This window comes from Colius striatus, chromosome 3 (genome assembly GCF_028858725.1).
Source record: "Colius striatus isolate bColStr4 chromosome 3, bColStr4.1.hap1, whole genome shotgun sequence".
NCBI classification, from domain to species: Eukaryota; Metazoa; Chordata; class Aves; order Coliiformes; family Coliidae; genus Colius; species Colius striatus.
This window is the reverse complement of record NC_084761.1, coordinates 870,258-882,805: the sequence shown is the minus strand read 5'-3', so window position 1 is coordinate 882,805 and position 12,548 is coordinate 870,258. Positions and strand designations below refer to the sequence as shown.

Here is a 12,548-nt window from a genome sequence, read left to right as displayed (position 1 = left end):
CCAACACACAGGGTGGTTTTTGGCCAAGCCCACCGCCCTGCCCGTGCTGAGGGGAGTGCTCAGAGCTGCCCTTGCCTTTGGGAAGCCCCAGGCTGTCCTGCCAGCCTCCACACCCACCAGAGGCGGCACGGCGCCAGCTCTGCGCGCTGCCGGGGCTGAAAGGGTGCTGTGGCTTAGGCAATGGGATTAGCTGGGCAGGCCCTCACTCAGCCCAGGAGCTGAGCTCTGTGGCAGTTAAATCGGGACACCAGCAGGGGCTGAGCCAGCCCGGGGCTGTGCAGGGCCATGGCAGCCTGCGTGAGCTCCCGGCCGCTGGGGAAGGCGCCGTGCCTCCGACTCGCCTGCCTGTACGTACTCAACCCTTGGGCTGGGCTCTTCTCTGGGTGCTGAGCTGCTTGTTGAGGCTTCCCCGCTGTCCCCAGCCTGGCCTTGGGAAGGTTGGGTGTGCTTTGGGTGCTCAGGCCAAGCCTGGTGCCTGTTGCTGGGTGCACAGGCTCCAGGGAGCCATAAAACCACCACAGATCAAGGTGAAAGTTGCTTTGGCTTAAAGACTTGGAAAGCTCGGAATGGAAACCTCAGGCAGTGTCTGAGCTCAGGAGCTGCTGAGGGATGGTTTTGGTGCCATCAGGCTCCAGGCAGTGCCTCCAGCTCTTGCAGGGGACGGTCAGCAGCTACAATGCAGCCAGCACAGCTGGGGGACTGAGTCAGAGCTTCAGCACTGCTTTTGGGTAGCTGCAGCAGCAAAATGTACCTCAGATGGTTTGAGTTGGGATGGTTCTTGAGGCTGTGTGTAGTGAAGGTTACTTGCACTCTGGATCTTGAACCAGCTAGGGCCCCAGGAGGTGGATTTCAAGTACTCATGCTGTTTGTTGCCCCAAGCATCCCTGGCTGAGGGTTTCCAGGTGCCTGATCAGAGCTGCTTCTGTGCTCTGCTTGTCAAACCACAGACCCAAATTTAGAGATTTGGGGTTGGGTTCTGCTTGGGAGTTAAAAATTCCACCCCCTGCCTTCTATTCCTGGAGACACTTCCAATGCTTTTGGCAACAGTCTGCTGGGAGAGGGAGTGTCTGACTCAGCCTGGGGAGGGGGTTTGGATGGTCCTGCAGGGTGCCAGCTGCAGTGCCCAGCCCTGCAGGGATCCCAAAGCCCTGGAGCTGAGGTGCTGAGGGCTGTGGGTCAGTGGTGGGCTGGGCAGGGGGAGGGGAGGGCTGGGACTGCAGCAGCTCCAGGGGCTTTAACAACCCAACCCATTCTGTTCTTGCACAAGGAGGATGTGCAGATGCCCACAGGCCAGACTGGTTAACTAGGGATCTGTGGTTAAACAGAGACCTGCTGCTGTTCCAGCTGGAGGGTTGCCATGTCTCTGCTCGTGGGATAAGGGCAGATCCTTCAGGTGGTGCAGCCTTTTGTCGTGAAGGTGTGTAGGTTTTGTCTCCTCCTGACCTAGCACAGCGCCCTGCTCACACCCCCTTTGTCTCTCTCCCAGCAAGTGGGTGAAGGGGGGAGGGGGCATAACCTGAAATACCATTTTTATAACCATGCAGTCTTCCTTTAGCATTGAATTTTGGGGAGGCCCAGGCTGCCCAGGGAGGGTGTGGAGGCTCCTGCTGGGGAGGTTTCCAACCCCCCCTGGACACGTTCCTGTGCCCCTGAGCCAGGGGAAGCTGCTGGAGCAGGAGCTGGGGCTGGGGCAGCTCTGCAGGGCCCTTCCAGCCCCACACTCTGGGATTCTCTAATGCTAGTACCCCCCCCAAACACAAACCTGTGGCTCATAGACACAGCCTGCTCCTTACAAACCCTCCCTGCCTTTTCCTCCCAGCTTAATTTGAAGCCCTGGGCAGGAGGGTGCTCTGGGAGTGAGCACACAGACTGCTGTGGAGGTTTGACTTCTTAGAATGCCACATGACAAGACACTGAAAGGACAGCCCATGTGCTGAGCTGTGTCCCCTCCAGAGCACAGGACAGCCCCAGGATGTGCTGAGTGTGTTTGGGCTTTAGCCTGAAGCTTAACACACTGCAGCCTTCTGAATCCAGTGTTCAAAGCACCCAAAACAGCTCTCTCCCCCTCTCCAGGGCTGTCAGGGACACATGCAGCAGTGGGAGCAGGGGGTGGGCTCCCTGGTCTTTCCCTGGGGGCTTTGGCACTGCCTGGGAACCCCTTGGATTTGTGTTGAGGGGAGGAGGAGAGGTTACAGTGTTAAACCCCAGAGCTGGGCTCTTGATAGGATTACACAGCAGTAAAGGAGTGTGAGGCTGTGCTTGGGACACTCTGAGCTTTGTACTGTGCCACCAAGCCTGGGAACTGCCCTGCAAGCCTGGCTGCCCCCAGAGCCTGTGTCACAGCTGCCAGGGGACTTTGTGTCAAAAAGCATTGGTTCCTTGTGAGAAGCACTTGGTGCCAGGTTCCTGCAGGTGCCCGGGCTGCCCCTTGTGTGGGCAAGGCAGAGGGTGAGTTGCAGCGTGAGGGAGACTTAGCCTGGGCTCCTGCAGGGAGAGCTGTGACTTGGAAAGCAGAGGCACTGGGTGCAGCTGGAAAGGCTGCAGCAGCCACCCACCCAGCCTCTGACATCTTCTCCTGTGTCCCACAGATCCCACCCCCACGAGCTGCCCCTGGGCCCCGAGCTCAGCCACTCCATCGTGACAGTCATCAGTGGAGAGGAGCACTTTGAGGATTATGGAGAAGGGAATGAAGCAGATTTGTTCTCAGACAGCTTGTGCAATGGGGAAAGCAGCTTTAGCAGCTCCTCGTTCCTCTCTCCCAGGTAAGGCTGGCAATGTTCACTTTCAGCTGCCTGATGTCTCTGCCTAAGCTTTGGGGGGGAACTTGTTTCCTTTGTACACGAGTTGACCAGCAAGAGGGAGTCCCTGGCACGCCCTGGATACGACAGCATCATCAGCTCAGAAGTGGAAGAGAAGCTGTCTCCTTCAGTCTTTCCCTCTCCAGAGCCCTGCCATGCTCCCATCCACAGGCTCTCCTGCAGGAAGAGCAGGCTGCAGTTCACATGGCTCCAGTGCTGTGTCCCCACATCACAGCTGGGACCCCTTGCAGGACCTTGTGGCAGAGGAACCCCCCGTGCAGCCTTAACCCCTCCTGGCTGGCTTCTTGGTTTTCTTTCTCTCCTGTGCCTGTGTTTTTGGCTTTGATACGGTGCCTGGTTGGATTTGCACAAAGTGCAGCAGCCTTCCTTCCCTGAGCAGCCAAAGGGATCCATGGAGCAAGGAGCAGGAGGGTGTGTTTTCCTGGGCTCTTTGCTTGAGGGTCTGAAACCAGGCAAATGTTTTTCCATCCCCTGTTCCAGCCTCTCAGTGTGTAGTGAGGGGCCCGAAACTGAACCCAGCACTGGAGGAGCAGCCCAAGTGTGGCTGCCTGTGCTGCTGCTGCAGAGCAGAAGGTGCTCTCAGATCAAAACCAGCCTCGCTGTTCCAGCCTCTCTCCGAGGGTGGGCCTCCAACCTGCTCCAGAAGCCTCCTGGCATCAAAACACTCTGAGCAATCAGTTAAACTTCTTTCTCCAGTATCAGTCTGGAGCTCCCAGGTTGCCAACGCTCCCAGTGTTCAGATGTTGCTCTCCCAGGGCACTGGCTCCTCTCTGCTGCTCTGTCTCCTTGGATCTTACCCACCCCACCGTGCTCTGCAGCACCCATCCTCTGCTGGGAGAGGCTCCCCCAGCACGTGGCCACACAGCTCGTGGTGCTTGGTGCTGGAGCCTCAGTGCTGGGACCTGCCAGGGAGCAGGAAAACCCTGCAAAACCTCCAGAGGGAAGAATGTGCAGGGGTATGAGGGTTTCCTCATGCCTTTGAGGTCTAGCCCTTCCCAGGGATTATCGTTACATGCTTCAAAGTCCCTCGCTGATGGTTCTCTGAGCTTGTGCTGTGCTTCTGAGCCTCTCCCCTGTGGTCCCACGGAGTCAAGCCTCAAAGGACTGCAGGCTGTCACTGCTTCAGGCTGGATGGGGTTGTTTCAGCCATGGTTTGAATACAAGGAGCAGTATCCCTGGGCCATGGTCACATCACCACGTGCCCTTTCCATGTTACACGAGTCCCTGAACAGAAGGAACGTTACAGATCTCCCTGCTGCAGCTCCAGCTCTTCCCCAGAGGACCAAGAGCCTCCAGGGGGGTGCATTTTCCTGCTTAGTCCATGCATGTGTGTTTGTGATCCCTCCTCTTGGGTTGCCACCTCTTCCCTGGCACATCCAGCCCGTCAGAGAAGTCCCTGTGCCTCTCAGTGGGAAACAGATGGCAACTGAAAGGAAAAGCTCCTCGTGTGCATCCCTTTGGGCTGCCACCATGCTGTGCCAGCGAGCACTGGGGGCCTGTAGAAGGGAAATGTTGCTCCAGGAGCTGGAATGAGGAGGAAAGCCTGGAAGATGGAGGTTGCTCCAGGAGCTGGAGAGAGGAGGAAAGCCTGGAAGGTGCAGGTTGCTGCAGGGAGAAGGAAGGCATGGAAGGTGCAGGTTGCTGCAGGGGCTGGAGGGTGGAGGAAGGCATGGAAGGTGCAGGTTGCTTCAGGGGCTGGGGGGAGGAGGAAGGCATGGAAGGTGCAGGTTGCTGCAGGGGCTGGGGGGCTGCGTGGGGCCGGTGTGAGGTGCAGCTGAGCTCGCACCCACTCAGCGGGCACAGGCCCAAGGCAGCCAGAGGCCACGTGTGTGTGCACACAGCATCAGCGTTGCCAGGCTGGCCTGAGGGGCTCTGCTCCACTCTCCTTTCCCTGCTTTGGGGAGTGCTCCTTAGGTTTGGGCTGGGCCTGGCCCTGGGCTGCAGCAGCAGGGTGAGTGAGCTGGGGGATCCTCACGGGGCTCGTGGGCAGCCGGGCACGAGAGCCCAGAGAAAGGGCACAAGCGCCACAGCGGTTCTGCCACCTCTCACCCCCTGCAAAGCCTGAGCAACAGAACCAACTGCTGGAGCATAATGGTTGTCCTGGGTCCAGACCTGCCCTAGAGGGGAGGGGGAGTGTTCTCTCCTTCCTTTCCAGGCTTGGGAAGAGGTGAGCAGTGGTTCCAGACGCCTGCTCTGAGGGGGCTGGGAAATGCTGTCCAGGCAGCACTGACTCCGAGGCCTGAGCCTGGGGGTGGCTGAGCTGCCGACACCCCCCTGCTGCCCAAAGTGGCAGTGAGCTGTGCTGCAAAGGTGCTGAGCCCAGGGACCCCTCCTGGGGTGTCCCACAGCCCCAGCTCTCCCCTGCCTGTGTGGGTCTGCGTCACGGGGCTCACTGGCCCTTCCAGATGCCTTTCGGTTGGAAGCTTGCATGTGTTTGCTCACACTCTGACCTGTTCTTTCTTACTGATCTGCTCTGTTTTTCTCACCATTAACCTCTGTTTGATTCAAGTCCGTGGCTTCCAGAAGCCTGTTTCCCTGGGAGCCCCTTGGCCCCAACAGAACACGAACTCTGCGCTGCTCAGGGTCCCTTGGCCTGGCTCACGGCAGCTGGGGAAGGGGCGTCCTGGTTTGCCAAGTGTCAGGGCAGCTCTTCCACACCCAGCAGCTGGAGATGAGAAGCTGACAGGACCTGGGAGCTTCCCAGGCTGTTAAAGTCCCATAGAGCCCCACATCCCAGTGCTGGGCCCTCCAGCAAGGCAACGCTGCTGCTCAGCTTCTCTGAGCTTCACTTTGTGGGAGAGAGGGGTTGAATTGCAGCCACCTCTTTGAGCTGGAAAGCTCCTGGCAGTGAAAACCTGACCCTGTGTGTTGCAGTTTCACTTCAGCCCATTGCAAAGCAGCACAACCAACCAAAGGCTTTGGCTCTTGCTCACAGCACCCAGAGCAGCCTCCTGATAGCTGGGTCTGCATTCACTGGGGCAAACCAGGACCACTGCCAGAGCCTCCTGAGAGCTGGGTCTGCATTCACTGGGGCAAACCAGGACCACTGCCAGAGCCTCCTGAGACAAGCTGCTAGGGAAACGGTGCTGGAAGAGAAACCTTGTGGTGGTGCAGCCTCATGGAGAGCGCACCCCTCAGCTTCCCTGGGCTCTGGGGCATCTTCCACAGGCACTGGCTGGCACAGGGATGTGGAAACAGGGCCCAAGCAGAGCTGTCTGTGAGGAGGCTGATGGGAGCCCTGCTAATTTCCAGCAGCTCCACGCTGCAGTTTGGCTTCTCAAACCAAGGAGGGGAGGGGACGTGACTCCCACCTCCCCTCGAGCTTTGACTTGCAGGTCCTGTGTCTGGCACCAAAAGCCAAAGTCCCCCAGCCCCAGAGCACCCTGAGCTTGTGGAAGCCACGGACAAAAACGAGCCCTGTCTGTCCTGTCCTGTTCTGTGCTGTTGAAACGGCCCTTGTGCTCTCTGCAGCAGCCACCCTCTGGCTGGGAAGCTGCACAGCATCCTCGCAGACGAGGCCTTTGACTTTTACTGTAGCCAGTGCCACAAACAAATCAACCGCCTCCAGGACCTTTCTGCTCGCCTGAGTGATCTTGAAATGAATAGGTAATGGTGTGGGCTGGGGCTGTGTCCCTGCTGGGGAGGAGGGTGTGCAAGGGAAGGCTCTCCCTGTGTGCCACCGCTGGTTCCTGCTGTGGCAGGGGTGGGCTGCAGCCTCTGCAGGGGACACGAAGGGAGGGTGACAAGGTTCCTTCAGCCTGAGCCACAGAGCCCAGCAGACACTGAGAGCCTTCCCTTCTGCTCTGGGCAGCCTCTCTGCGCTCTGTGGGTGGTGGGTGCTTCTCCAAACCCCTCTCCTCGGGGCCCTGAGCTGATTGTGCACTGTACTGCCGTCTCTTCCAGCTGCTGACACCCAGCACAGAGCACCCCAGAGCACCCCAGGCTGCTGCTTCAGCCTGGAAGGGCAAGTTCCACCCATCCTCCTGCTGCAGCAGCAGCCTGGAGCCAGCAGCTTGCTCTCTGTGCCTGGAGCCAGCAGCTTGCTCTCTGTGCCTTGGGGCCTCTCCTGGAGACTCTCCTGCTCTGGCTTTGCAGCAGTGAGCTGTGGTTGCAGCCGGCTCTGCCAGCTGCCTGCTCACCTGGGAGATGGGACAGAGGCCAGGGCTGAGGAGCCCAAGGAGCGTTGCACACTCCAAACCCAGCAGCTGGCCCTGGGGCTTTGGCAGGCAGGGAGGGACTCCTCGTGGTTGATGCCTTTGGAGCTGTTTGCAGTGTGCTGGGTGGGGGGATGATGGCACTGCTGATGGCCTCTCCTCTTGCTGTGCTTCTTCAGGCCACGCTCTTGGTGTCCCTCCTCAGCAGGGACAGTGTGAGGTGGGAGCTCCCCTGGGCTGGGCACCTATGGGAGGAGAACTGGGAAACAAACAGGAGCCTGACTTGAGCCTCTGTAGGGGAAAAAGTACTTCTGTCCCTTTCTAAATCATTGCCTTTTGTGTTGGAGGCCGTGAGGGTGAGGGACAGGTCTCAGGTTGAGCAGCTGAGGGGACATTCTGGGTGCCCCAGGAGCCCCAGTCCATGCCAGGCTGCCTCCGCCTTACCCCTGAGGCTGAAGTGGCAGCCCAGAGGCTGCTGGGATGGATGGGTTTCCAGAGGACACTTCCCCATCCCATGGTGTGGCAGAGGTTTTGATTTGGGCTCAGGGTTGGTTCCTCCATCTGTGTTCAGGGCTCCTCCTGCAGACTTGCTGGGAATTGGTTCCAAGTGCCCCTGCAGGCTGAGCCAGTGGAAGGGGCACTGCCCACCCTTTCTGTGGTGAGAGGTGTCCCTGTGTGGCACAGGGGACGTGGCAGGACTTGCTTGGTCCCAGCATCAGCAGCAGCGTGAAGCCCTGAGTGCAAGGGGACAAGTCCTGGAGTGCAGGTGAAGAGAGCAGTAGAAAGCAGAGCAAAACCTGTGCCCAGCAGCCTTGTGCTGTGCCTGGCCAAAGCCCAGCTCCAGGGGATGCCAACAGCTGGGGTGAAGCACAAGCTGCCATTGACAGCCTCACCCTTCAGGACTGTGGCAATATGTGAAGGGGTTTATGCTTAGGATGAGATGAGGAGCCTGGTGCCAGCATTGAGGAGCTGCTGCCCGAGCCCACAGCACAGGGAGCAGGCAGCAAAGCCACAAGGAGCTTGGGCTGGCAAAGCCCCAGGAGCTGCTGCAGTCCCAGCCCTGCCCTCACCCTGCCCAGCCCAGCACTGACCCACAGCCCTCAGCACCTCAGCCCCACGGCTCTGGGATCCCTCCAGGGCTGGGCACTCCCCCAGCTCCCTGGGCAGCCTGGCACAGGGGCTGACACCCCTCTCAGGGAAACAGTTCTGCCTCAGCTCCAGCCTCAGCCTCCCCTGGGGCAGCTGCAGCCCATTGCCTCTTGTCCTGTCATTGCTGCCTGGGGAGCAGAGCCCGACCCCCAGCTCCCTGCAGCCTCCTGGCAGGGAGTGTCAGAGAGTGCTGCTGGCTGCCCTCAGCCTCTTCTCCAGCCTCAACACTCCCACACTGGCAATGCTGCAGCCCCGCAGTGTCCCTGTGGCAGTGAGTGAGGGGCCCACACTGAACCCAGCCCTGGAGCTGCAGCCTCCCCAGAGAAACCCCACACTGAACCCAGCCCCTCACGTTCCCTGGCAGCAGGTTTTGTTTGGCTGCCCTTGTAGCCGTGTCCCTGCCCCCTGCAGGTGCCAGCACTGCTTCCCCAGGGGCTGTTTGCAGAGAATATTGTGTCCCTGCAGTGCTGGGCTGTGGGGGGGTCACAGGGGCTGGGGCACAGCAGGGGCTGAGCTCTCCCCTCTGCAGGGGCTGGGCAGCCTTGAGGCTGCAGCTCCTGCACTGTGGGACGTGTGGGCTTTGGGCTGGTCACCCTGACACCAGCCCCTGCTTGCTTGGGGGTTGCTTTAAAAAGAAAGTCATCCTCAGCTATTTTTAATTCCCTCCTTCTAAGAAGGAGCAGGGCTGGTGCAGCTTGAGGCAGGGCTGGACTCCCAGAAGGTTGTCTGGCTTTATTTTGTCTCTAAACTGAGCTCAGCACTGGGGAATGCAGCTGCTGCTCCTCTGCAACTGCTGCTCCTCTGCAACTGCTGCTCCTCTGCAGCTGCTGCTCCTCTGCAACTGCTGCTCCTCTGCAGCTGCTGCTCTTCTGCAACTGCTGCTCCTCTGCAGCTGCTGCCCCTCTGCAGCTGCTGCTCCTCTGCAGCTGCTGCCCCTCTGCTGGAGCTGCAGCCGTGTTTGCTGCCACAGCTCAGCTGTGCTTTGTGGTCAGGGATGGCCTGGCTCACTGCACTCAGGCAGGACCAAAGGGCTCAGCAAGTAGCCATGTCTGGAAAAGGCTGCTTTTAACCTCAGTGAGGAGAGAACCTGCAGCCCAGTCCTGAGGGGAAGGAGAAGTTGAACACAGGCCTTGGCTGGCTGCAGCCTGGGTCACACTGAGCATTAGCTGAGCCCTGACCTCTGTGCAATGGTGGCAGCTGGCTGGGGCAGCCCTGAAGCCAGAGCACAGGGATGTGTGCAAGGCAGAGCTTGTGCCCTGCCCAGTGACTGTAGCTGTGCCTGTGCTTAGATTCACAGACCCACACATAATCCCAGAGAGCTGGGGCTGCAAGGGCCCTGCAGAGCTGCCCCAGCCCCAGCCCCTGCTCCAGCAGCTTCCCCTGGCTCAGGGGCACAGGAACGTGTCCAGCTGGGGCTGGAAACCTCCTGAGCAGGAGCCTCCACACCCTCCCTGGGCAGCCTGGGCCAGGGCTCCCTCCCCTCAGCACCAAAGGACTTGCTCCTCCTGTGCCAGTGGTGCTGCCTGTGTTCCAGCCTGTGCCTGTTACCCCTTGTCCTGGCCCTGGGCACCACAGAACAAAGTGTCTCCACATCCTGACACCCACCTTTAGGTACTTGTGAGTGCTGCTGAGGTGCCCCTGAGCTCAGGCTTCTCTTCTCCAGGCTGAACAGCCCCAGGGCTGCAGCCTTTCCTCCTCACACACATGTTCCAGCCCCTCAGCACCTTGATGTCCCTGCACTGGCCTCTCTGCAGCAGTTCCCTGTCTCTCCTGAGCTGTGGAGCCCAGAACTGGCCACAGGACTCCAGCTGAGGCCTCAGCAGGAGCCAAACAGTGAGAACAGTCTGTTGGAGGTGCCAGGCAGGGTGCAGAAGGCTGGAGGTGGCCTGTCCCAGGTGCCAGGGCAGGAGGGCTGGGGCAGTGCAGGGTGCAGGAGCCAGAGCCCCGTGTGCCCTCAGTGCTGGGCTGAGTCCCACAGGCTCACTGCTATTATTAGCAGCTTCCTTGGGGATCAGCTTTCAGGACGGGGAGCAGCAGGGCACAGGTCCCCTGAGGCTCCCTCTGGCCTGGCTGTGTGTGTGATGAGGGCTGCTGGCTGTGGGGGGGTGTCTGGGGTGGGGGGTGCATGCCAGACCCTCCCCTGTGCTGCAGAGGCCGTGCCCTGCAGCCCTTGCAGTTTCCCCTTGTCCTTCACTCTCAGCTTTCCTCTTTCCTGTTGTGATTTGGTTTTTCCCCTCTTCACTTCACAGTCCAAATAAAAGGCTCTCAAGCAAGAAGGTGGCAAGGTAAGCTGGTGCTGCTGCTCCCCTGCCCAAGGGAGGGGGCTCTCAGGGGGTTGGTGGTGTCAGGGCACTGGGGAAATGAGGGTTCAGTGCTGACAGAGTTTGCAGGGGGTGTGTGCTGACGTGGAGGTTGGTGTCAGCTGGGGGCTGGTGTCAGAGCTCTTTCTTCCAGGACTATAGTAGGAGCTTTCCCCCCTCCTTGCAGGGGGCACGTGGAGAGGGGCAGGAGGCTCTGCAAGGACGTGAGCTCTGGGCTGTCTCCTCCCCAGTGTCACCATGGTGGGTCTCTAGGAAGCCAGCCCAGGCAGTGCACCCAGCCAGGGGCAGCTCTCAGCACCCCAAAGAAGCCAGCTGCCTCAGACCAGTGTCTAGGTGCTGTTTGGCTTTGCTCAGTGTAATCCCCAGCACTTGGCTTTGCAGGAGCAGCCCACCTTGCTCTCTCAGGGGCTTTGGGGAGTTCTGGGGGGCCGGCTGCAGATAACCCTGCCCTGGGGTTTGTGCTGCTTCTGTCCTGTGGGCTCATCTCATCTGATGCCAGTTGCCCTTTCCTCGTGGGCTCTTTTAACCCTGACTGCCCAGGAGGAGCTGCAGGGCTTGCTCTGTCCCCTCTCAACAGCTCTTGGTGCTCCCCTTTCCTCTCCCAGCTTCCCCATCCCCCCAGTTCCCACGTCACTGGGCTGTTATGAATACACTGAGGCTGCCCGTAGCTGTCCTGCTGTTCCTCTGCAGCTGCTGCTCTTCCCTCTGCCTGTTGTGGGTGAGGGCAGGGATGCTGCAGAGGAGCCAGCAGCTTCCCCTCGCCTCTCCCTCCCTGCTGTGCTCTCACACCTTCCCCTTCTCCATCCTTCCCTTGCTCAGCAAGTGTCCCCTGACAGCATTTCCCCTCCTGGCAAGGAAGCAGGTCCCTGATGTTACATTTCCTGGTTCCTGTCCTCTTACTTTCTACAGCTTTGTTAAAAACACCAGCAGGAAAGAGGCTTGGAGGGAGCAGCCTGGCCCCAGCTTTCCTGTTCTGGGACTAGTTTCTGGGCTGTGCCTGGCAGAGCTGGCTTAGGGAAGCTTCGAATTCCACAGCTGGGAATGGAGATGCCTTGTCTGATGAGCCCTCCTGGCTCCTTGCATTTGCAAGGTGCTTCTCTGGGACTGGGACTCGTGGGCTGAAGCAAATACTGGTTCATGAACGAGCACTGGAGTTGGGTTTATGGTGAGGGGAGAGATGAGGGGGTTTTGCTGCAGAGCAGAGCCAGATCCTGAGGATCAGCCCAAAGCCAGCCCTTGGTGGCAGCTGCTGTGGTTGCAGAACAGTACCCAAAGGTTGGCTTTTAGGAAATGGATTTGCTTTTGGTGGGGGCTCAATCCTGATTCTGGTCACCCAGGTTCTGCTAGTGCCAAGAAATCTCAGCTGCTCAGGCCCTGCTGAGCTTGCTGTGAATGTCAGTGCCAAATGGGACTGTAGAACCTAAATACACACACTGGGCTGAGGATGCAGAGTGAGGCTGGGTGAGGATGCAGAGTGAGGCTGAGTGAGGATGCACAGTGGGGCTGGGTGAGGATGCAGAGTGAGGCTGAGTGAGGATGCACAGTGGGGCTGGGTGAGGATGCAGGGTGAGGCAGGGTGAGGCTGGGTGAGGATGCAGGATGAGCTGAGTGAGGATGCAGAGTGAGGCTGGGTGAGGATGCAGAGTGGGGCTGGGTGAGGATGCAGAGTGGGGCTGGGTGAGGATGCAGAGTGAGGCTTTGTGAGGATGCAGAGTGAGGCTTTGTGAGGATGCAGAGTGAGGCTGGATGAGGATGCAGAGTGAGGCTTTGTGAGGATGCAGAGTGAGGCTGGGTGAGGATGCAGAGTGAGGCTTTGTGAGGATGCAGAGTGAGGCTGGGTGAGGATGCAGAGTGAGGCTGGGTGAGGATGCAGAGTGGGGCTGGGTGAGGATGCACAGTGAGGCTGGGTGAGGATGCAGGATGGGGCTGGGTGAGGATGCACAGTGAGGCTGGGTGAGGATGCAGGATGGGGCTGGGTGAGGATGCAGAGTGAGGCTGGGTGAGGATGCACAGTGAGGCTGGGTGAGGATGCAGAGTGAGGCTGGGTGAGGATGCAGAGTGAGGCTGGGTGAGGATGCAGAGTGAGGCTTTGTGAGGATGCAGAG

General features: G+C 59.5%; 1 protein-coding gene across 3 annotated transcripts in view; it reads left to right on the top strand.

Annotated features, from left to right (window-relative positions):
- RAB11FIP3 (RAB11 family interacting protein 3) overlaps positions 1 to 12,548 on the top strand; it is a 76,444-nt gene that overhangs the window by 49,458 nt on the left and 14,438 nt on the right. For 2 of the 3 annotated variants that reach the window (XM_061993637.1, XM_061993636.1), the window contains 2 exons: positions 2,589 to 2,762; positions 10,372 to 10,407. In XM_061993637.1, coding sequence (XP_061849621.1) covers positions 2,589 to 2,762; positions 10,372 to 10,407 — 210 coding nt within the window. The remainder of the gene's footprint in view (positions 1 to 2,588; positions 2,763 to 10,371; positions 10,408 to 12,548) is intronic. The other variant, XM_061993635.1, reaches the window with a different exon arrangement.